This window comes from Notamacropus eugenii, chromosome 5 (genome assembly GCF_028372415.1).
Source record: "Notamacropus eugenii isolate mMacEug1 chromosome 5, mMacEug1.pri_v2, whole genome shotgun sequence".
NCBI classification, from domain to species: Eukaryota; Metazoa; Chordata; class Mammalia; order Diprotodontia; family Macropodidae; genus Notamacropus; species Notamacropus eugenii.
Window position 1 is genome coordinate 8,583,311 of NC_092876.1, and position 23,338 is coordinate 8,606,648.

At 40.7% G+C, this 23,338-nt stretch overlaps 1 protein-coding gene across 8 annotated transcripts in view; it reads right to left on the reverse strand.

The window, feature by feature from the left end:
* Positions 1 to 6,713: 6,713 nt before the first annotated feature.
* The window catches only part of LOC140503267 (uncharacterized), a 52,933-nt gene continuing 36,308 nt past the window's right edge, over positions 6,714 to 23,338 (reverse strand). For 3 of the 8 annotated variants that reach the window (XM_072607076.1, XM_072607074.1, XM_072607075.1), the window contains exons 4-8: positions 22,459 to 22,550; positions 18,574 to 18,636; positions 16,599 to 16,725; positions 11,742 to 11,837; positions 6,714 to 9,115 (exon numbers count right to left, since the gene is read on the reverse strand). In XM_072607076.1, the coding sequence (XP_072463177.1) occupies positions 7,122 to 9,115; positions 11,742 to 11,837; positions 16,599 to 16,725; positions 18,574 to 18,636; positions 22,459 to 22,550 (2,372 nt within the window). In that variant the 3' untranslated portion in view covers positions 6,714 to 7,121. Of the gene's footprint in view, positions 9,116 to 11,741; positions 11,838 to 16,598; positions 16,726 to 18,573; positions 18,740 to 22,458; positions 22,551 to 23,338 lie in introns of those variants that run through there. The other 5 variants (XM_072607078.1, XM_072607080.1, XM_072607079.1 and 2 more) reach the window with 5 other exon arrangements.

Sequence of the window (23,338 nt, forward strand, 5' to 3'; positions counted from 1 at the left end):
TCATTCTCTTCTTAAGGCTATAGCCTTGTTTCATCCTCATCATTGAACTCAAGGTACTCTCTCCAAATGGTCTCAATCTTCATCCTCACTGGCCCCTTTGACACTGTCAATCACCTTCTCTTTGATACTCCTTGATTCTCCTTCTCTCCTAGTTTTGGTGACACTGGCCTCTTTTGGTTCTCCTACCTGTAAGACTGCTCCTTCTCCATCTCCTTTGTAGCATCTTCTTCCAGGATAGACTTGCTAACCATGGGGTTTCGCCAATGCTCTGTCCTGGGTTCTCTTCTCTACTCTTGCTATACAATTTCACAGGATGATACCAGCTCTTGTGGTTCAGTTAGCATCCTATGCACATGGCTCTCAGATCTTGTCCAGTGATGCTTCTGGCCTCTAGTCTCACATTTCCAACTTCCTATTAAACATCTCAAACTAGATGTCAAATGGACATCTTAAATCTGACATATTCAAAACGACTATTTTGAAAGGATGGAAGATTTTGAATTTCTTGTTGGGGTCCTAGTTGTATCTCCAGAGCCGCTGATGTCAGCGTATGCATTGTGAACTGAAGAATTCAGACACACTGAGAAAAGCCAGCTTTATGACTCTACAAGGACCTGAGCAGAAAACTACCTTACACCTAAGAGGAATTTCATGAGAAGCCCACAAAAGACACAAAATGGACTTCAGCAACCAGGAGTTTTGAACTACTCTTTTGCCACATGTGCTTTCTAAGCATGATCCCATTTTGCCCCTCTTATGTACTTTGGCCAGTATACGCCTAGTTATGCTGCCTTAATAATTCTTAATTAAATCCAACTGGCTAATATTGAGGGTGAAAGCACACTGGTAGGAGCTTATATGTGAAAACACTAGAAAAAGCATAAGCAATCCTTCAGGGTCTATCCCGAGAGCCACCCTCTGGAGACCTGACTTGCTAATGTGAATGGGAATTGGGTGAGTTGCCCAAAAGTATGTACTAGATTGTTGTTGATAACTGTATAGCTTTCCAAATCTTATGTGTTTTTGTAAGCTCCTCATTTTTGCACTCTGTTTCTAATGCTAGGATTAAAAGACTTCTTCATGTTTCTCTGCTCATTCCTTTGAACCACATTTTCAGAGTTTTGTCTTTCATTTAGTTCAAATTTTAGTTCAAATTGTATTCAGTAAATCAATAATGTTAAAACAAACTGTCTAACATGCAGTACCATACAATAATAAAGCAGTGTTTCAATATGAAAATTAACAAATAATATATAGAGCTATCAAAAAGCAACATATATAGAACCACAGAAATGCAGAAAGCAACACTGAACAACATACAGAGACAATTAACATATGAAACTGCAAACAATATCCCTTAAGTCATTGCCATGTGCAAGTAAGCAATAGCATTGTTAATAGCATAATAGATTAATAACCAATAGTTCACAAACAGAATGGACTGTGAGGTACACTGTGTAAATCATGAGGGAAGAAAATCATACAAGGCAAATTGGTTTTTAACATGTACGTCAAAATATGCATGAGGAAGAAATAATTCCAGAGCAGAAACAAATAAAAATTTCAAAATTAGAATCATAAAGGAAAAAAAAATCAAGAAAACATCTTTAAAATAAGAATAAACTGAAAAAAAGCCTGAAAACTGGAAAGAAGAAAACTCAAGAAAAATTTGAAAAGCATTCCCATGGTGATAATCCTTACTGGTGACTCCCATGTCACAAAGATGTTTTTTAAAAAATTAAAATGTCCACTCAGATAATAATAGCTAGCACTTATATAGCATTATAAAGTTTGCAAAGTGCTTTATAAATATCTCATTTAATCCTCACAACAGTCCTAGGAGACAGGTGTTATTATTATCTCCATTTTACAGATGAGAGGACTGAGGCAGAGAGAGGCTTGTATTTTGTCTGAACCAAAATTTGAGTTTTGATCTTCCTGACCACAGGTCTAGTGCCCTATCCATTGGGTCACTTGCCCAATCTTTGGGACACCTGTAGGCATATGTTTTATTTTGTATTTACCCCCTTGTGATCTGACCAAAGCCTTTGACACTGTTAGTTGTGAGGGCTTATGGAAAATTATGTCAAAATTTGGTTGTCCAGAGAAATTCATCAGCATTTTGGGTCTTCCCCTCCCAGTCTGATTTTTTTTTTTTATTAAAGGGACCATCCCTTGAGTAACTACTTAAAGAAGCCTGTTCATTGAATGGGTGTGTGAGAATGTGATAAGACCTTAGCCTGAAAGGGCCAGGGTCTCACATTGCATCCTGGGCCATCTCCAGTTGTCCTGATGAATATCAGGCTGCTGGACCCAGATGGCTGAGGAGAAGAAAGTGAGGTTGATGACCTTGCACAGACCTCCCTCCCTCAAATCAAAGTCCACTGCAAGTCATGTCATCATCTTGATGTCATGATCTTCTTCAGGAATGAAGGACAAACACAACAACAACCACTTGTGATACTTGGGGAGCTCTGGTTGGATAAACAGAACGAGTCAGCTTATGTACTGCTACCCTTAAACTTCCAGAAAGGCAGTCTATCTCTTTGTTAATTCAGGAGTGTAATGTCCAATTTCTTTGAGAGCCCTCTCTTCAATCCACTAGACAACTTGTTCTCTTCCAAATGTCTTTGGAATAAAGTGCTGAGCCACTGTTTTTTTGGTTTTTAATGTTGGCTATATTCTGAATGTAGGTAGGAGAATAATATAAAATATTGCTCAAAATTTTTAAAAATGAGAACTCTATGGCTCCATCCCCACACCACATCTGGAATCTCTGTTAAAACAATCTTGTGACTACAAAGTTAATTTATTCAACTTAGTGAAAATGAAAGGAGACTGATAAGTGCTTCCAGATGGAACACTGTGCCCAGCTGTCTTCCCAAACTCTTCCAGTTGCCTTCTCTATTCTTGGGTGTGACTAGGGACTTTCTGAAGCACAATCACAAAATGTGAAGAGAGAAGTGTGAAAGGGGGTGTTTGTGAGAATGCCATCTGAAGCTACAGAATATAAACAAGGGAAATATAGAAGGGAAATCCACCTCCATGCCTTTAGCTCATAGCTTATGCTCACGATCCTCTCTCTTCGAACTACACTAATAACTGATCCTGGGTTTGGATCAAATCTGCAGCACTGACCATGACATTAATTTCAGTTCTCCTACCTCCAGTTCTAGTCAACACAGATAGAGGCACAGTCAAGGAGACCCTAATCCCAAACCTCAGTCTAATCAATGGGGGGAGGGTTCCCCACTTCATTTCTTTAGCATGGCAGCCCAAGAGATTGACTTCCAAACTCAGCTGTCACTCACAAGCATGGTGGGCAGGAAGCCTCTGTCCAGTCCTTGTAGTTCTCTGCTCCTGGTGGTCTGCATTGCAGAGAGAAAGTCTCAAGAGCAAAGGAAAAGGAAATAGGAAATCCTATCTGTATGCCCCCACCCAGATCTTATCGCTTCTCACAAATTATGTTTACTGTAAAGTATGTTTGCTTTTGTTTTATTGACTGGCATTACTGATGTGCTGTTTGTATGCTGTGTATTCTGAAATATAAATCTGTAGTCATTGAAATAGGCTGTCAAGTGATGCTTTGCATTGTGCTGTATCAGTTGCAGGTGTTATCCTATATTTGCCGTGCATGGCATTTAAGGTAATTGCTTAGGAGATTGAGATGATCATTTTTGATCTGTTATGTAATGTGCGTTTGTTGCTATGGTGTATTATTCAAGAATGTTGCAGCTGATTTTTCAAGACATTTCAAAATTTTATAATCTCCGAGGAAGAATGTTAACACTCCCAGTGGGCTGGGGGTGAAGACCTCATGGGGCAAATGCTTTAAATCATAGCACCAGGGTGGAGAACCTGTTGCCTCAAGGCCACATGTGGCCTTCTAGGTCCTCAAGTGTGGCCCTTTGACTAAATCCAAACTTCACAGAACAAATCCCCTTAATAAATGCATTTGTCCTATAAAACTAGAACAAGGACCTAGAAGACCACATGTTCCCCACCCCTGGTAAGCACATTGGAATTTGTAGCTCCTAGCCAAGAACTAAAACAGCAGTGAGATTACGTGGGTTGAGGTGGCTTTGAACTGCTCTAAGAGAGAAGAAAGGGAGAAGAGCAGGGAGGTAGTGACATGTTTCTCTAGATAAAGATCAATTTCTATTTTTTAGGTGACCATAAAAGGGACAGTGTCTGAGGAGTTTCGGTCTCAAATATGTTTGGTGGCTTGGAGTCCACTCGAGGGTAAACAGAATCAGTGATGATTTTATAGGCAAAGAAGCTTAAAATGGAGCCAGGAGCTTTCCTTTCCCCATAGATGGAGTCCATTTTGTTATCACCCCCATCTCAAGTGCCTAGCACAGTGTCTCATGCACAGTATGAACTTAATAAATATTGGTTGGTTGATATGGCTGGAGGAAGCTTGTACATTGTTCAAACACGTCTCAGACAAGGAGCTAAGGCCAAGCTTTCCTGACTGCAAAATGGGAGCAAAATAATGAGACCCTGGATTGTACCATTCATATGTATATTAATACTTTGGGGGTGGAATAATACCTATTGCTGTGTAGATACGTTAAATTGGAGAAATTAAATTGGAGATTGGTTAAATAGGAGAAATTGGGTTAAAAGGTTTATTTGTGAATTTGGGGACTTCTAAATGGGACCAATCATTTTGATCTATAGGTGGTAGTGTAGTCGAGGGAAAAAACTTTTTAAAAAGTATTCCTCTGTCAAAGAGGTTATATACCCTCCTCCTAAATGGCACCCTTTTCTTTCTGTCCTGTCTGTTCTCTGGACATGTGTGTGCAACCCATACACACATACACACATGCACACACACATACACACACACAATCTGGAATCTTGTATTCCAGTCTAGAAATGTCCAGTTTCTTGTTTGGTTTCTATCTCCTGAGGTCATAGGCATGAAGATCATGTGAACAAGACCCCACTATTTGTACAAAACCTTGGGATACTCTGAAGAGCATTTGTGACACCGACCTCTCATCTCCAGCTGAGCCAGTTGTCCTGAAGCATGGTCCCTAGGACTCTAGACAACTAAGCACTTTTTTCCTGGCCTAGCCTAAAGACCATCGTGCCCAAGGCTCCAAAACAAGCTCCTTAGCAGGATCTGGGTTCAGCCTTATTTTGGAGGTATGAGTATTGGCAAGTAGTGGAAGAGAGATGAAGGGCTGCCTTAATGGGAAAGTGTCACTTTTCTCCCCAGTATAGAGGGACAGAGGAAAGGACAGTGGGCTGCCCTAGTACCTTTTCCTATATCCAGGCTTCTGCTTTTCTGAGTGTCTCCAATGGCCTTCCCTTAAACACATCAAATAAGAGAACCTACTGCTTCAGCAGTGACTAGGCAAATCCATTTGTTTCCAGAAATGGAGGCTGACAATAAGAAGAATATAATTTCAGGTCAGGGTACGCGGTTGGGAAAGGATTTCTGGGAGCATAGAGGAAATAGCACTAGATTTGGAATCACAATACCAGGGTTGGGACCCCAGTTTGCCACTAACTACCCAAAGCCGCATCTATAAAGTAAAAGGGGTTGGACTAGAACTCATTGCCTCTTAAACTGTGGGACACGATCTCATTTGGGGTGATGAAAAATTTGGCAACAGCAAAAATTTCTGAATGCACAAGAACCAAAAACTAATTAAAAATCAAACGTAATGAATGTGAAGTGCTTTTGGCAGCACTTGCCTGTGTTGCATCGAATTTCACTGCAGCCTTGATTCTGAACACAAAGCATGACAATTTTGCACTGCACATGACCTCAGGCCATACAATGCCAACAAATGCTGCCAAAATTCAAAAACGGGTCAGAGTAGCAAAAGCTCAAGAAGCCCTGAGCCAGATGATCCCTAGGTCCCTTCCAGCTCTAATTAACAGAATCCTATAACTTAGAAGAAAGAAGGGAGACCAAGGGTTAATGAATGCTCTGCTTCAGCTGTTCCTTGGGCAGCCTCATGGATATAGTCCTAGACTTGGAGTCTGGAAGACTAGGTTCAAATCTTGACTCATACATAGTAGCTATATGACCCTGGGCAAGTTACTTAATTTCTTTCAGCCTCAGTTTCCTTATCTGTAAAATGAGGCTAACAACACCTGCCTCACAGAGTCATAATGAGAGTCAAAGGTCATATGAAAAGTGCTCTGCAAACCTTACAGCACCATATAAATGATGGTTATTGTTAGGACCAGCATGTGTAGATGAGTTAAGGTTTCTCTGGGTCCACAAAAAACAAAATCTGGGAGCCCTTTTATTCCTCAACGTTGTGTGTTCCCGCCCGAGCCATGTCACTTGCATATCTTCAGTTTCACCACCTGCCTCCTAAATTTAGTTTATTCTTAGTGTAAGTTACACACAAGTCTTCTAGATCTTTATCTTTCAGGTTGAGTTCTCTTGAAATTCCTCAGGTCACCATGAAGCATCAAACAGAAATCCAAACACTCAAAGACTATTCTTATTTCTACCTCACCCCCATTCTTCATTTCCACAAGTTATCAGTAAAATTAAATTATTTTTGAGGTCCTTACCAACAGTGACACTCAATGATATGTTCCCAGACCTCCAGGCAAGAAAATGTGTAAACTGGTCATAAACCAACCCAAGGTCAATTCATTTACATCATGGAGGATCTTAAAGAAAGCTGGCATGATATTAATCATGCTGCAGTCTCAGAAAAACAAATTGTCCTTGTAGGTAATTTCTCTTTCCACTTTTATTCCTTTACTCTAAAGTTGTTGAGCTATTTTGTTAAATAACATTTTAGAGAATTTACTAACAGATTTTTGGGAAAGAATTTCAGGCATTAGTTCAGGCCTTGCCCCAGTATACTTGCTGTATTGACTAATAACACTCTAATATCACCTGATAGCAGGTAACTTAGAGGAATAAAGGATATCAAGGTCTTTATCTCTCAAAGGACCAAATAATATTGTATCTGGTAACAAAATGACATCTTGATTCTCCAGTATGAAGTATCTGATGTCTGATAAGTGATGAACTACATGTTATCATTTATCCTTTTTAAAATCACAATCATAAGGGTTTTCTCTCAGTATGGCTTATTTCATAATTACAATATTGCCATCTACATATTCATAGTGCTTTAAAGTTTACAAAGATGCTTACAAAGATGCTTCCTCAGAGTTGAGCTGGTGCTAAAGGCTTTCCCACATTCATTACAAGCAAAGGGCTTGTTCCCAGTGTGCACCCTCTTATGTTCAGTAAGGTGGCAACTTTGACGGAATGCCTTCCCACATTCATTACACTCAAAGGGTTTTTCTCCAGTATGAATTCTCTGATGTCCTCTGAGGTTTGAATTGCTGATGAAGGCTTTCCCACATTCATTACATTCATAGGGTTTCTCTCCAGTATGAATTCTCTGATGATGAATAAAGGAAGTCTTGTGGCTAAAGTGCTTACCACACTCATTGCAATGAAAAGGTTTCTCCCCAGTATGAATTTTCTGATGTGCAGTAAGGTGTCCTCTTTGACTGAAGGCTTTCCCACATTCATTACACTCAAATGGTTTCTCTCCAGTATGAATTCTGTTGTGATTCCAAAGGCTTGATTTGTTGCTGAAAGCTTTTCCACACTCATTACATTCATACGGTTTCTCTCCAGTATGAATCCTCTGATGATTTATAAAAGACGTCCTATGGCTGAAGTGTTTCCCACATTCATTACATTCAAAGGGTTTCTCTCCAGTATGAATTCTCTGATGCTCAGTAAGCTGCCACTTGTGATTGAAGGCTTTCCCACACACATTACATTCAAAAGGTTTCTCTCCAGTATGAATTCTCTGATGTTCAATTAGGTGGCAAAACTGGCTGAAAGTTTTACCACATTCATTACATTCAAAGGGTTTTTCTCCAGTATGAATTCTCTCATGTAGAGTAAGGTTGGAATGCTGGCTAAAGGCTTTGCCACATTCATTACATTCAAAAGGTTTCTCTCCAGTATGAACTCTCTGGTGCATAGTAAGGCATACCCTATGACTAAAAACTTTGCCACATTCAGTACATTCAAAAGGTTTCTCACCAGTATGAATTCTCTGATGTTGTTTAAGGGCTCCTCTCTGGCTGAAGGTTTTCCCACATTCATTACATTTATATGGTTTCTCTCCAGTATGAATTCTTTGATGTAAAGTAAGGTAAACTTTACGGCTGAAAGCTTTCCCACATTCAGAGCATCCAAAAGGCTTTTCTCCAGTATGAATTCTCTGATGCTCAGTAAGGGGTCTTCTCTGGTTGAAGGTTTTCCCACATTCATCACATTTGTAGGGTTTCTCTCCACTATGAATCCGCTGATGATTCCGTAGGATTGAGTTGTTGGTAAAGGCTTTTCCACATTGATTACAGATGTAGGGTTTCTCTCCAGTATGAATTCTCTGATGTTCAGTTCGATGTCCCCTCTGGCTGAAAGCTTTCCCACATTCATTACATTTATAGGGTTTCTCCCCAGTATGAGTTCTTTGATGCAGAGTAAGGCATACCCTAAGGCTAAAAGCTTTTCCACATTCAGTACATGCAAAAGGCTTCTCTCCAGTATGAATTCTCTGATGATCAATAAGGTGTCCCCTCTGGCTGAAGGCTTTTCCACATTCGTTGCACTCAAAGGGTTTCTCCCCTATATGGATTTTATGATACTGAATAAGATCCGAGTGGTAACTGAAGGGTTTCCTGCATGCATTATATTTACAAAGCTTCTTCCCTAAGGGGACTCTATTATGTTTATTTAGATCGGAAAACTGTTTAAAACTCTTTTCAAATGTATTATATTTATAGAAAATTTTTCCTGCAGGAACTTTCTGCTGTGGAACAAGGATTGACTCTGGACTAAATCTTTTTACAGAGGTGTAACATTTCTGAGCACTTAATTTATTAGAAGTTTTTCTGTGAATGACTGATATTTCCCTGGCCTGCTTGTCCCAGAGGTCTTTTTGTCTCTCCAACCTGACATCAAATTCCCAAGGTTCTCCCAACTTGGAATCCCAAGGATCATTCTTTGTTAATCTCTCCTTGCATGGTCTTCCCATAGAGATGCCTTGCTTTGAAGTTGAGTCCATGGTTTCATATCTTCTCTTATGAACAAGAGACTCTGAAAGGGAAAAAAAGCAGTTATATCTGTGGGCCAGGAGAAAAGAAAAGTGCTTTATACCAAGTTCTTGATTCTCTTTCCTCCAGGAAAAACAATCATGATTAACTAAGAAATAAAGAAAAAAAATAAAGGGATGGAATAAATGTCTTTAAGATGTAAATGAAACCCAAGATGGATGAGAATGTATCACCAGTGCTTACCACTGTGCATGGCACACAGAGTAAGTCAATTAGTCAACCAATCAACATTCATTAAGCACCTACTCTGTGCCAGGCACCATGTTACGTGCTAGTAGTTGTTTCATAAATGCTTATTAATGATTTCTCTTTTGAGTTTTTGGGACACTGCTTTCTCTTGGTTCTCCTCATATCTTTAATGTGCTTTGCAAGATCTTCATCCAAATCACATATGACTATAACCCAAGGCTCTGTTCTGGAACCTCTTCTCTCTACCTAGTGACCTCACTGGCTCTCATGGATTCAATGATCATCTCTATGCTGCTAACTCCTACATCTCTATGTCTAACCCTAGTCTCTTTTGTACCCCAGGCCCACATTACCAAATGTCTACTGGGAATTTTGAACTGGATGTGCTGAAGGCAACTCAGAACTCATTTTCTTCCCTCCTAAACCTATGCCTCTTCTAGACTTCTCTATCAAGGTTGAGGGCACCCAAGTTCATCATCAAGGAGTGACCCTTGAGTCCTCACTTTCACTTACCCCATATGTACAATTATTGCCAAATCTTGCTGTTTCTACCACCATATCATCTCTAGCATATCTCCCCTTCTCTCCACTTACACAATGACGACCTTAGTTTGGGTTCTCATTACTTCTTATTGTAGTAGCCTCCTAATAGGTCTGCCTGCCTTAAGACATCCCACTATCTAATTCACACCCCAGATGCAAAAATGACAGCCCTAAAGACAAGGTCTGACTGTGTCACTCCCCAGCTCAATAAACTTCTGTGGCTCCTCATTACTTTGAGAATCATATGTAATCTTCTCTATTGGAATTTAAAACCCTTTCCAACCTGGCTTCCACATGCTTGTCCAGCCTCACCATCCATTACTCCCATTCATGCATTCCACAGTCCAATATTCTTCAAACATGACATTCCATCACTACCTTTGTTCCTTTGATGGTCTGCCTCTCACACCTGGAATGCCTTCTCTTCTCACCTCTTCTCCTTAGAATCCTGTTTTCTTCAAAGCTCAAATACCATCTCCTCCTTGAAGGAGCTGCTAGTGCCTCTCCCCTCCACTCTCCCCACAAATATTTTGTACAGGCAGTGTGGACTAGTGGTTAGAGCTGGTTTTGGAATCAAGAAGTATGGAGGTTCAAATCCTCCTTCTGAGATGCGTTCTGGCCAGGTTACCCAGGCAAAGTCGCCTGACCTCTCAGGTCTCCAGGCAACTCTCTTCAACAGCGAAGGTGTAAAGAAAGGTACAGATTGGCATTAGTAGGCATATCCTCACTGGAAGTTCCCTATACTAATGATATAATGGGTGCAGTTTTTTAAAAAAAAAGTGTGTGTGCATGTGCATGTACACACATATACATACACATGTGCATATAAACATACATATGAACATGCACGCATACATGTGCATGGACATAGATATGGACAGAGGACAGGCTGCATATGCACACATCCATGTACATATAAACATGCACACATATATACACACAAGTATGCACACATGAATGGACATAGAGATATATCTAGAGATAGAGACATACTTACATGTATCCATACTGTAAGCTACTTGACAGGAGAAACTCTTGTTTTTGATTCTGTATCTCTTGTTCATAGCATGTTGCCTGGCTCAGGGTATATGTTTCATACATGCTTGCTGATTGGTAACATATATGGTGGACACATAATGCATTCTGGGGGTTTTAGTGGGTGGGGATTGGTTCTCCCTATCTCTCCAGTGCTCCTGGAAGTGCAGCAGCTGCTCACCACCAGCCCAGTCCCAATATTGGCAGGCTTTGACCAGCTCTGTTTCCAAGTTGGGCTGGTTCTCCCCTCTGTAAGCAGCCTGGAAGCCCCCTCCTCCCAGGGGTTCTCCATATTAGTGCTGAACTTAGTGTGAACACAGGGGTAGATCTATTGCTGTCAGAATTCCAGAATTCAAGTGTTCCATTGTCCCAGCCTCCCCTGACAGTAGGGAATACAAGAGTGAACCACCATGCCTGGCCATGCATTGTTATTTCATGGTTACATATGTGAATAGCTTGTCTCTACAACTAGACTAAAAATCCTTAAGAGCAGTGAAAGCCTCTAATTCTCTGGAATGCCTCCAAAGTTCTAGGTTAGTGTTAAGCTTAGTAGCCAATCAATAAACACTGATCAGACAACTGTATTAGGTAGTAGAAATACATAAAAGAAAAGAAGTCTTTTCTCTCAAGGAATTAAGACAATAGAGTAACTTCTGGGGAAAAGGAGCTGAATTGTTGAAAGAAAAAATGAAGGCACAGGAAGGACTTTGTGTTAGGAAAGCTAATCCCTTTTTCACTAAAGTGAAAGTCTTTGAGGAGACATTTCTACTCCATACTGACTTCTGGCTAGCTCAGCCTGGAGTCAGCAATGAGCCTCATACACATGATTCTCATTCACTCACCTGGACAAATAACTTGTGGGACCTCAGCCTCTGGCTTCCATGGTCCTTCTCCTCGCTCCAACTGGGATATCACATCTGGTTTAAAAACAGGAAGTCCTAATGATGGGGAAAAGAAATGAGGTTGGTAGCAGAAGAACCAGCTCAGATAGTCACAGACTCTCAAAGTAGGCAGGATCTTCGGAGGGCATCTAGTCCTCTCCATAACTGATTAAGAATTTCCTCTGCCATATACCCTTTTAGGGTTAAGCCACCTCAGTTCCAATTCTGAAAGATTTAAGAACTCTGATCAAGATAGAGACCAGCCATGATTCCAGAGGACCAGTGATGAAGAAATCTGCCATCTCATGACAGAGAGGTAAAGCTAAAGATTCTAAGAGGTGCACAGCAAGCAAAGGTGATAGCCAGGCCCCTACAAAACCCGTATGAAACCCTTCTCTGAAACATGTTTTTAAATGCATAAAGTAAAATCCAATTGGGGCAGCTAGGTGAAGCAATAAATAGAGTTTGGGGCCTAGAGTCAGTAAAACTCATCTTCATGAGTTGAACTTGAGTTCAAATCTGGTCTCAGACTCTTCCTAACTGTGTGACCTTGGGCAAGTCGATTAACCCTGTTTGCCTCAGTTTCTCATCTGTAAAATGAGCTGGAGAAATGGCAAACCACTCCAGTATCTTTGCTTAAGAAGATCCCAAATGGGTCATGAAGAGTTGGACAAAACTGAGATGACTGAACAACAACACAACCTGATTACAAAGGAAAATAATTGTAATTAAATAAAGAGATAATTTATTCCCATCCAAGTTCACGGACCCCCTGAAATCTATTCCTGGATGTCTGGACATCCAAATAAGAATCCCTGGTCTAGATGATAAGGGCTTGAACAAGGGGGTGGTTATGTGAGTGGAAAGAAGGCAACATATGTAAAACTTGCTATGGGGATGGAATCAAGAAGATGTGGAAACTGAGTGTGGGAAGTGAGAAAGAGAAAAAAAAAAGAGGAGGAGGATCCTGAAGGAGTAAACCTGAATGGCTAGAAGGATGGCGGTATGTGTCAGATAAACAGGAAAGGTTTGAGGAAGAACAGGTCAAGTAGGAAAAGGGATGCTTTTCATTTTGGACATATTGTGTTTGAGAAGTCTCCAAGACCTTCAGGTAGAGATATTCATTCAATAGGCAGTGGACAATGAATGTCTGGAGTTCATAAGAGACAGGAGGATTGGTAATGCACTTCTGGGAGTCATAAGTACAAAGACGGTAACTAAATCCATCGGAGCTTATGTGAACACTAAGGGAGAAAGCATAGTTAGAGAAAGGAAAGGAGCCCAGGACTGATCCTTGGGGGAAACTCATAGGTTAAGAGAAAGGAGAAAGAAGATAATTTAGTTATGGACAAGTGGTAAGCCAGGAAAAAACAGTGATACAAAAGCCATAGGAGGAGACAGTACCCAGGAAAAGGGTCAAAAGCAGAAGAGAAGTCAAGAAGGATGAAGATTAAGAAGAGGTTAGCAATTAAGAGACTGGTGACCTTGGAAAGTGCAGCTCCAGTCAAGTGGCAGGAATGAAAGACAGTTTGCAAGGAGGTGAGAGATGAATGGGAAGTGAGAAAGTACAGGCGACTTTTTTTCCGCAGGAGTTTGGTTATTTAAGAGAGAAGAGATATAAGATAATAGCTAGAGGGGATGGTAAGATCAAATGAATTTTCTTTAAGAATGATATGTTGGTGGGGAGGAAGGGAATGAATCGGTTATATACTTAAGGATGGAATGATGATGATGAGAGGAGGGATGATTAAAGGAGCAAGCCAATGGAGGGAATGGAGCAAGAACACAAGCACGGGGGTTAGTCTTGACAAAAAGAAACGCTATCTCTTCGACAGCAACTGGAGGCGAAGGAAGCAGGAATAGGGGAAGATGTAGGATTCTCGTGTATGGAAGAGGAGAGAAGAGGGAATTCATCACAGATGAACTCTATTGTTTCAGTAAAGTACCAAGTAAGGTCTTCTGCTCAAAGGCAGATGGAAGAAGGTAGTATAAGAAGTTTGAAAAAAAGAGGAGGTTCGGAATAACATCTGTGTAGAGAACAGTAAAGTCAATCTAGGAAGAATGAAAGGATTTCCATGAAAGACTTATATGAACTGATGCAAAGTGAAGGGAGCAGAACCAGAACCTTGTACACACATATTGTACGATGAACTGTGAATGACTTAGCTATTCTCAGCTATACAGTGATCCAAGAATTCCAAAGGACTTATGGTAAATGCTATCTACCTTCAGAGAAAAAAAAAACTGAGGCAGACTGAAGCACACTTTTTTTACTTTATTTTTCTTGGGGCTTTTTTGGGGGGGAGAGGTCTGTCTTTCACAACATGGCTAATATGGAAATGTGTTTTGCCTGACTATGCAGGTGTAATCTATATCAAATTGCTTGCCTTCTCAAGAAGTGGGGAGGGGACGAATACAGAGAATTTAGAACTCAAAATTTTAAAAGATGAATGTTTAAAATTGTTTCACATGTAATTGGAGAAAATAAAATATAAAAATATCTTTTAAAAAGGACTTCCATGAAGCAGTGAGGACCCAATGAGTAGTGGACCCAATAGGCATAATTGTTTGACTTTGTTCAAAAGCAGAGAAGGTGGATTGGGTAAACCAAGGCAGGGATTTGACAAAACATGAGAAGAAACGTTATAAGAAGAAATGGATTCAAGGATCAAGTACAATATAGAATGGAACTAATTAATTATAGGGTCAAGACTAGGAAGGGGTGGAGCAAGGGGGATGAATTAGGAGAGCAGGGAGAAGTGAAGTGACTGAAAGTTAGAGTGACAAGATGGGAAATGGTTAGAAAAAGTAAGGGAGAGGAAAAGATGCGAGGCTATGGTCAGAGATAGGAATTGCATTTGTTCCTTCCACAGACATGTAGTAAGCTCCTACTTTGTGCCAGGCACAGGGCTAGGAGTCTGGGATCCAGAGACAAAAATAAAAACCCCCTCAAAAAGCTTACATTCCATTAGGAGGAAGAGCTATAAAATGTATACAAAATAATTTAGGTCGTAGGAGGGACACAATGTCAGAATTCTGGACCAAGAAAGTCAAATATTTCTGAGTGATAGTGATATTTAAGGTATGACCATTCCTCTAAGTGACTGAAATGGAGGGATGGTGCAGGTCTTGGAAGTTTAGGACAATAATGAATTGGTTGTTTGATGAGATACCCATATATATACTGAGCTCTGTGCATGAGAGCAGAGTTTGGAGTGAAAAGGAAGTTAATGATCCAAGTTCTAAACTCGTTGACAAAGAAAGGAAGTCTCTAAGTCACTAATAATTAAAGAAATTTGAATTAAACAACTCTGAGATTCTACTTCACACCCATCAGATTTGCAAATTGACAAAAATGGAAAATGACAGTGCTACAGAAGCTGTGGAAAACAGGTCCATTGGTGAACTGCTGATGGACCGATGAATTGATCCAGCCATTCTGGAAAGCCATTTGGAACTGTGCCTAAAAGGTTATTAAATGGGGCTTACCCAGTGATGGCATTATGAGGTGTATGCCTCAAAGAGATCAAAGAAAGAGGAAAAGGACCCATATGCATAAAAATATTTTTGTGGTGGCAAAGAATTAGAAACTAAGATGGTGCCTATCAATCGAGGAGTGACTACACAAGTTTTAGTATATGATGGCACACTACTGTGCTAAAAGAAAAGTTATCATCCTCTCACAATTTCAGAGGAATTTGGGATGACTGATACAGAGAGACGTTAGCAGAATCAGGAGAACAATTAATATAAGGCAAAAATATGATATAGACAAACAATTTTGGAAGACTTAGAGACTTTGATGAACATAATCACCAAATACAATTCCAGAAGACTCATCATTAAACTTGTTACTCATCTCTTGACAGAGAAGTGAAGGACTGAGTGCAGAATGAGACATATGGGGGAGGAGGAATGGAAATGGTCAATGTGGGAATTCGTTTTGACTATACATGTTTGTAACAAGATTTCATTTTTTCTTTCTTTCTAAATGGAGGTATAGGAAAGGGGGAGGGAGAGAAAACAGTTTCATTGATTGAAAAAAACGAAATTAAATTTTTAAGAAAAGGAGAGTCTGGCAGGACCTGTTTGTGAGACTGTGATTCCCTCTTCCTTCTCTAGTTTCATTAACCATTGCTCTAATAATATGCTTTAGAGTTTGGTCAGCAATCACCACTGGACTCATTGGCCTATACTTTACTAACTCCACTGTCTTCTCTCTTTTGAAAATGAAGATCATGAAGATCATATAAGCTGATATATGTGCAACATGTCCCAAACTTTAAACTGCTGTATAAATGCCAGCTATCACTATTATTGTTAATTATTCTTATGATTATTCCTTTTAATTCCTGCCATTTCCTCTTTCTTCCAGGAATGCTAGAAAAGCAAAAGGAGGTACAAAAGTCCTCTGAAGAACTCAATGTTGACATCCCAGTAAGCAGGGGAGAATGGTTAAGGTGACTTTACTCAGAAGGAAAACTGGTTCATCTGATACACTGCCTCTGAATCTATAAGAACCTTTCATATCTTCAAGTATCTGCACTGGGACTTTGGATAGACTCTTTGACTACAGGAAATAGAAATTGGGGAAGGTGAACCTCAGGACAAACACAATAAAGACACTGATTTGCTAGGAGCAGAGAACAGAAACGTTCTCTAATTTGACCGTAGATAATTTTGGAATTTTCCCATGTTATATGTATTTTTAAAACTCCTCTGCACATGATGGCAAAACTCAGCTATGGAGTCCAAAGCTCCTCCTGCAGCCTTTCTGCCCAATGGGCAGATTCTGAGTCACTGGAAGACTGTCCTTACCCAGGGAAGCAAAGTTGTTGTAGTTCTCCAGCATCACGTCCCTGTAGAGGTCCCTCTGAGCAGGACCCAGACGTCGCCATTCTTCTTGAGTAAAGTCCACAGCCACATCCTTGAATGTCACCGACTGCTGAAACATCAAGCAATCTTCCTTAGCCAGAGACCTTCGGTGTGCCACAGGAGCCTAATAAATGCTTAGTGACTGACTGACTCACTGGCAAGGATCATGTAGAAGACAGGAAGTTGGCAGAATGAACGGGAACTGGTTTGCTCAGTATTGAAGGTTGGAAAATGCTATGCTCTATCAAATATTTCTCAAGATCACAGAACTTAAGAGTTAAAAGGAACATCAGGGGCCATCTGGCTCAAACAATAGAATTTTCACAGCACCATACATAACGAGTATTCATCCTGTAAAGCACACAGAAGCATCTAGGCACTACTACTTGGGTTGTGTGACCCTGGTCAAGTCACCTAACCTCTCCTGCCCTTGGTTCCTTCATTTGTAAAATGGGGATAATAATGGCATCATCTCATAGGGTTGTTGTGAGGACCAAATGTAAATGCTCTGTCAGCTTTAAAATAGTATATAACTGTTAGTGACTATTACCATCCAATCTCTATTTGAAGTCTGAGGAGGAGGGAAAAGTCATCGCCTCTCCAGGCAGCCCACCCTTGGACAGACCTAATCCTTGAGAAATTCTTCCTGACTCTAGCTTTGCCCATTTGGGTCACATGGAACAAGTTTAACCACCCCACTCCAGCCCAGCCCAGCCCTTTAAATACTAGGAGACAGCTCTCATGCCCACTTTGAATGTTCTTTCCTCCAGACTAACTACAGCCAGCTTTCTTTAACAGATCCTCCTGAGACAGGTCTTTGATCATTCTAGCTGCCTTCCTCTGGACACTCTTTACCTTTCAATGTCTCTTTTAAACTGTGGCCCCCAGAACTGAACACATGACTCCAGCTGCGTTCTGACAACGGCAGAGCATTGGGAGACTCTTCTTAGGAAGCCCAAGATGATATTTACTTTTTGGCTGCCATGTCCCACTGCTGACTCATAATGAGTTTGTGGTCTTCTAAAACCTCCAGACATTTTTCAAACCAACTGCTACCTTTCCACTTCTCTCCCATGTGATGTTTGAAATTGATTCTTCTGTGTCCAAATGCAAGATTTTACGTTTCTTTCTCTTGAATTTCATCTTATTAGATTTAGCCCATGCCCTAGTCTAGGAAGAGCCTTTTAGGTCCTGACTGCCATTCAGTGTGGAAGCTCCAGGTTTGTGTCACCTGCAACTCCAAGGAGTCTACCATCCGCCTTTATCTAAGTCACTAATAAAAGTGCTAAACATCATGGCTCATGTAAATGTGGGAGCATTACATGAGGTAATTACACAGAGACCTCCTGCCATGACGACATGGAACCATAACACCTGCTCTTTGGTTCAGCTCTCCAACCAGTCCTGAATCCCTCTGATCATATGGTCCTCTCACTCAAATCTGCCCATCTAATTCACAAGAATAGCATGAGATATTCTATCAAAAGTTGACTAAAAGCTAGGCAAACTATCTCCATAGCATTTTGCTCATTTATTAAGTTAATAATTCTGTCAAAAAAGGAAATGACATCAGTCTGTTCTTGAAGCCAGCTTTGTTTTTTGTAATGACCATTTCCCTTTCTAGGTATTTACCCACCATCTCATTAATGATTTGTTCTAGAATTTTCCCAGGAATCAAAGTCAAGCTCACTGGTCTGTCAGGTGCAGACTCTCTTTCCCTTTTTGAAAATCATATATTTTTGATATTTGCTCTTCTCCAATCTTGTGGCACTTCTCTGGTTTCCCATGATCTTTCAGATATCACTGACAGTGATTAGCAGTCTCATCAGTCAGTTCTTTCAGGACCCAGTCCATCCAGGCATGTGACTTGAATTTGTCGAGGGCAGCTAAGTGCTCTCTTAACTATTTCTTTACTTACCTTGGATATCAACTCCCTGTTAGGCATCTTGATTCTTTCCTTACCAGTGTAATGGCCATTATCCTTTGTAGAGGAAACAGAAACAAAGCAAGCACTGAGAAGCTCTGCCTCTTCTCTCTGTTAGCAGGTATCACCCTCCTCCCAACCAGGTGGAAATCCAGTCCTTCGCAGATTGCCATTTTTTCTTCTAATATAGCTATTGAGTGTTCAGTTATGACACGTCTTACCTTATAGTTTGACTCTTTGGCCAGTGGGACATCATGTGTAAGGGCAAGCAAAGTAGGATCTTTTGCTGTTCTTGTTTTAATATAATCAAGAAGTATACCTTTGTTTGTTCCAGGATCCATAGTCATTTAGATTGTAAGGCCAAGGATCCTGGAAGGGTGGAGTGTGATGGCAAGCAAATCAGGATCTTTTGCTGTTTTTGTTTTGGTATAATCAAATGCCTCTGACTGAATGTTGCCTTTATTAACCAAGAGTCTTTACTCTAGGAATAAAGTACAGAAAAAAGAGTTTCTTTAACTAGAAACAGTATATGTATTTGTATTGTTAATGTGATTAAAGATTTTCCCCACTCATTAATGGGCCTGCCCATTAAGGGGAGTTTGATTAGGCAAGATTTGTGGGAAGGCACATACCTTTTGTTAATGAGGCACTGGTTCTCAAGGGTTGTGATGCCCTCTGGCTCTAAAAAAGGTATAAATACTCTGAGTTGAGATTCTACTTTGGGGCTTACTGACTGCAAGCATTTGTTTGGCCAGACAAGGATTCTGGGAAGCTGCTTAAGGAGCCCCCTGGCTTGGAAAACCCAGATATCAGTGCTGCCCCTCTCTGGTAACTATAGTCAGACAGTTGGACCTGTCTGTTGATGGTCAGGCAGAAGAAGCCATGTCTGTTGATCTTTGATTTCTCTGTATTTTCTTTGAAGTTCAGGGTGTTGACTCCCCTGAACTAGGTGAATGATATGCTTGGCTAAAGGAATGATACATGTGCTTGATTAAAGTGATTGTTAACCCCTCAAAAGCTGCCTTTCTTTTTATGAATGCAGATCTATAAATCTGTGGTAGCAGGCCCCCCTGTGTATGTCAGGGTGCTTACTGATATACCATGTAACATGACCTTACACTCTCCACAGGGAAAGACTTCTCCCTCACAGGCTCTCCCTACCCCAAAATATTCTAACAGACACTTATTAAGCACTTCACTAATGTGAAAGGGAACATATTGTAAGCTATTAGGGAGGGATAAAAAAATTAAAACATCCCTCCACAGATGTAAAACACCTAAGGAATTTTACACAGAAATAACTCTAATAAATGATATAAAAGTTGGCAGACGAAAATGGGAAGATTTGGGTTCAAATCCCACCTTTGACATGCACTCTATGGGATCCAATCATGGGTAAGCCACTCAGCCCTCTCAATGCCTGAGGCATTTCTCAAAGGCTACGATACACAGCCTTGGCTAAAGTGCATTGGTAGAGGGGATTTCCTCTTCAGCAGTTCCCTATGCCAAGCAGATTACAGACCCAAAATAAATAAATATGCACATGCACACACACACACACAAAAGTGAGAAGCGTGTAACAAGTGCTTGGCAAAAGCCTCTGTGGGACATAGGATCATTATTCACTGAGAAAGGAGAGATCTGGAGAGGCCTTGGGGAAAGGGCATCTGTATTGTGCCTCAAAGCCTGAACAGGAAATCAACAGGCAATGACATTAGTATTTTACAGACCTGGGGTACCAAGTCAGCACAAAGCAGCGATCATGGAATCTCTGAGAAGAAAGGGGCCTCAAAGGTCATCTGACCAACCAGTACCTGACCTGCCTTTGCACTGGCCATACTGGTCTGCCCTGAGGGACCAGAATGAAAAGCTCTTGTCTCCTGTACTGAGGTCACCAGAAAAGAAGCCTTAACCCATTGGGCCTTTTATGTTCAAAGAATGGTTTCAGAAGAAAAAAACCAACCTAGTCTGGGTGGGTCTGAGCTTTAAGAGGTGTCTGCCATATTAACTAATCCAACCCACACCAAAACAAGAATCTCTCTTCAACAATGAAAAGTGCTTATCCAGCCTCTTCTTGAAGACTTCAAGGGAGGGGGGACCCATTACTCCTCAAGGGGCCCCTTTGACTTGAAGACAGCTCTAATCATTAGGTAATTTCCTCCACACAAACCTTAAATTTACATCTTTGCGAATTCTTGGAATCACTTGTTACCTTTAAAATTACTCTGCCCTTTGCTCATAGGCCTCTTGCTTGTCCCATTTCTTTCTCCCTCTTCACTGTCTGGGTTGGGGGAACAGGGAGGAAACTTTTCCTTTTTTGCCTTTTTGTATAAAGATTAGTTTCAACATATTCTGCAGCAACTTTGTAAATCAATTAGATTTTTTTAATTAAATTTTTTTAAAAAATGTACTAGATGAATGTGAGTTATTAGTGTGATGAAATGTTCACTGATTCTGTTCTCCCAGCTGCCACTGTTTCCCCCCAAATGGACTGTTCATTGCTCTTGTATGTCTTTATTTATGTACATCTCCCTAACAGAATGTAATTCCTTAAGGGCAGGGACTGTTTCATTTTTGTCTCTGTATTCCTAGCCCCACCTAGTGGGGCTAGCAGGAAAATGGAAAGGTCTGTACAAAGTAGTACATTTATAGAGTACACAGTACCCATGTGCAGAGGCTGTGCTAAGTGCTTTACAAATACGATCTTGTTTTTTCCTTACAACAACCCTGGAAGGTAAATGCTATTATCAAGCCCATTGTCCAGATGAGAGGTTAAGGAACTGGCCCCAATTCACACAGCCAGTAAGCATTTGAAGCTGGATTTGAACTCAGGTTTCCTGATGCTTGGGTCCATTTTTCTATCTACTGGGTGCCTAGATGCCTAATGTAAACAAAAATCAAAAGCACTGGAATTGGAATTAATTGCTAGAATTTGGAATTAATGGCTTTTTCACTGTTGTTTGGCTGTGGTTTTTAATTGTAAAGCTAATTAAAATTGTAAAGCTAAAATAAGAGAAGGGGGAGGGAGAGGGTAACTTGTGATGATCCAATTACTCACTACTTTGCACAGTAGAGAGGCGGTAGGTCATGTGTGCAGAACCTCCTTCACAGCTGCTGCAGTGCAGGTGTGCTCACTTGTCTGACTTTTCAGGTATTATCGGGTAGTGTAGAAAGAAAAACGCTTTAATAAAACATCTTTTCAAATCCTCTCTGAAGGAGCTTATCTTTAAGTTTCTTGCATCACAGCACTTTGCTCAGTGCTGAGTGGACAGTAGGTTTAATCAATGAGACCACACTAGATAGTGAGAGGTGAAAAAGGGCCCAAGAGGAGTGAGGAGCCTTACCTTGAGAGTATCATGTGGTGGCGAAAGAACACCAAACTGAGAGGTAACAGATCCCAGTTTCAGTCCATATTCTCACTGGTGAAACTGGGAAAGGCTGCAGCCTCTCATATGTGTTGTCTAGGAGAATACGAGGTTCATGAAAGCAGGGGCTGCCTCACTTTTCTATTTGTGCCCCCTGAGTTTGACCCCATGATTTGGCACAGTGTAAGCGTTTAATTAATGGGCATTCATTCATTCATTCCTAGGCTCAGTTTCCCTGTAGGATCAAGCACTCTAAAAACTTTTAAAGTCCTATATAAATGTTGGTTATTTTTGAAATTATTCTTATTATTGTTATTATTCAATGTCAAATGAGAATTTTGCACTGGGTGATCTCAAATTTCCCTTCTGGCTTGAATGCTCTATACACTCTGTCAGGGTAGACTAAGTCTTCTGGGAGAGGAGTACGTGATTCAGAGCAAAGAAAAGGGAAGGAATATGCCCATGCTCTTGAGAACAGAGTTGTCATTTTAGGAAAGTGAAAGCTCCAACTCACCTGAGATCTGGTTGGTAGAGGTCTAGAGGTCAGGCTGTACTTTTCCTCTTCCTTTCCTTCCTCTACTTTCCTTTCTTGGGACAGAACAGCGTCTTGAGAAGGCAGAGATATAGGGGAGAGAAGGAGCTCAAGATGGAGACCAGCAGTGACAGGCAACTTCCAAACTAAGTGTTTTGGAATCTCTAGGTAGCACTTAGGTGCCATATTGCTAGGTTGTGTTCACTTATGTTCACTTTTTCTGGTATTACTGAAAAAATATTTGATACTTGATAAAAATCATTGGCTTGAACCAACAACAACAAAAAATCCATCACTGCCCATACTTTTGTGAGAAAGAAAAAAAGAAAAGTTGTTGGCTATCGGATGATTGTGTAGTTGAGAAACACAGAATTAGTTGAGTGAGCAGATCCAAAGAGTTGGCCTTAACAGCCTGGAAGCAGGATGGAGGGCTCCAGTGTAGTGCCACAGGGCTCTGTCCTTGATTTATTCAGCATTTTTATCAGTGGCTGACAAAAGCCTTACATCAGGCCTGCACAACCTGCAGCCTGTGGGTCACTTACAGCCTGGGGGCACACCAAAGGATTTCGGGCTCAAAAAATGTAGAGGATTTTTTCCTCTTTATTTTTTGAGGGCCATCCACAATCCTTTGGTAGGCTGTGGATTGAGCAGACCTGGCCTAAATGGAAGGTTTTTCAAATATCTGGGGGAAATTTCCAAAGTTGGGAGTGAAAGCTAATAACACAAATATCTTCAATATTTACTACATACAAGGTACCATACTAAGTCTGATGGTTTAAAAAAAAATAGAGTGTGCCCTGAAGAAGCTTACATTCACATAGTCTCACCAAGTCAAGATGAAGGGATAGGGGTTGGCCCTGTG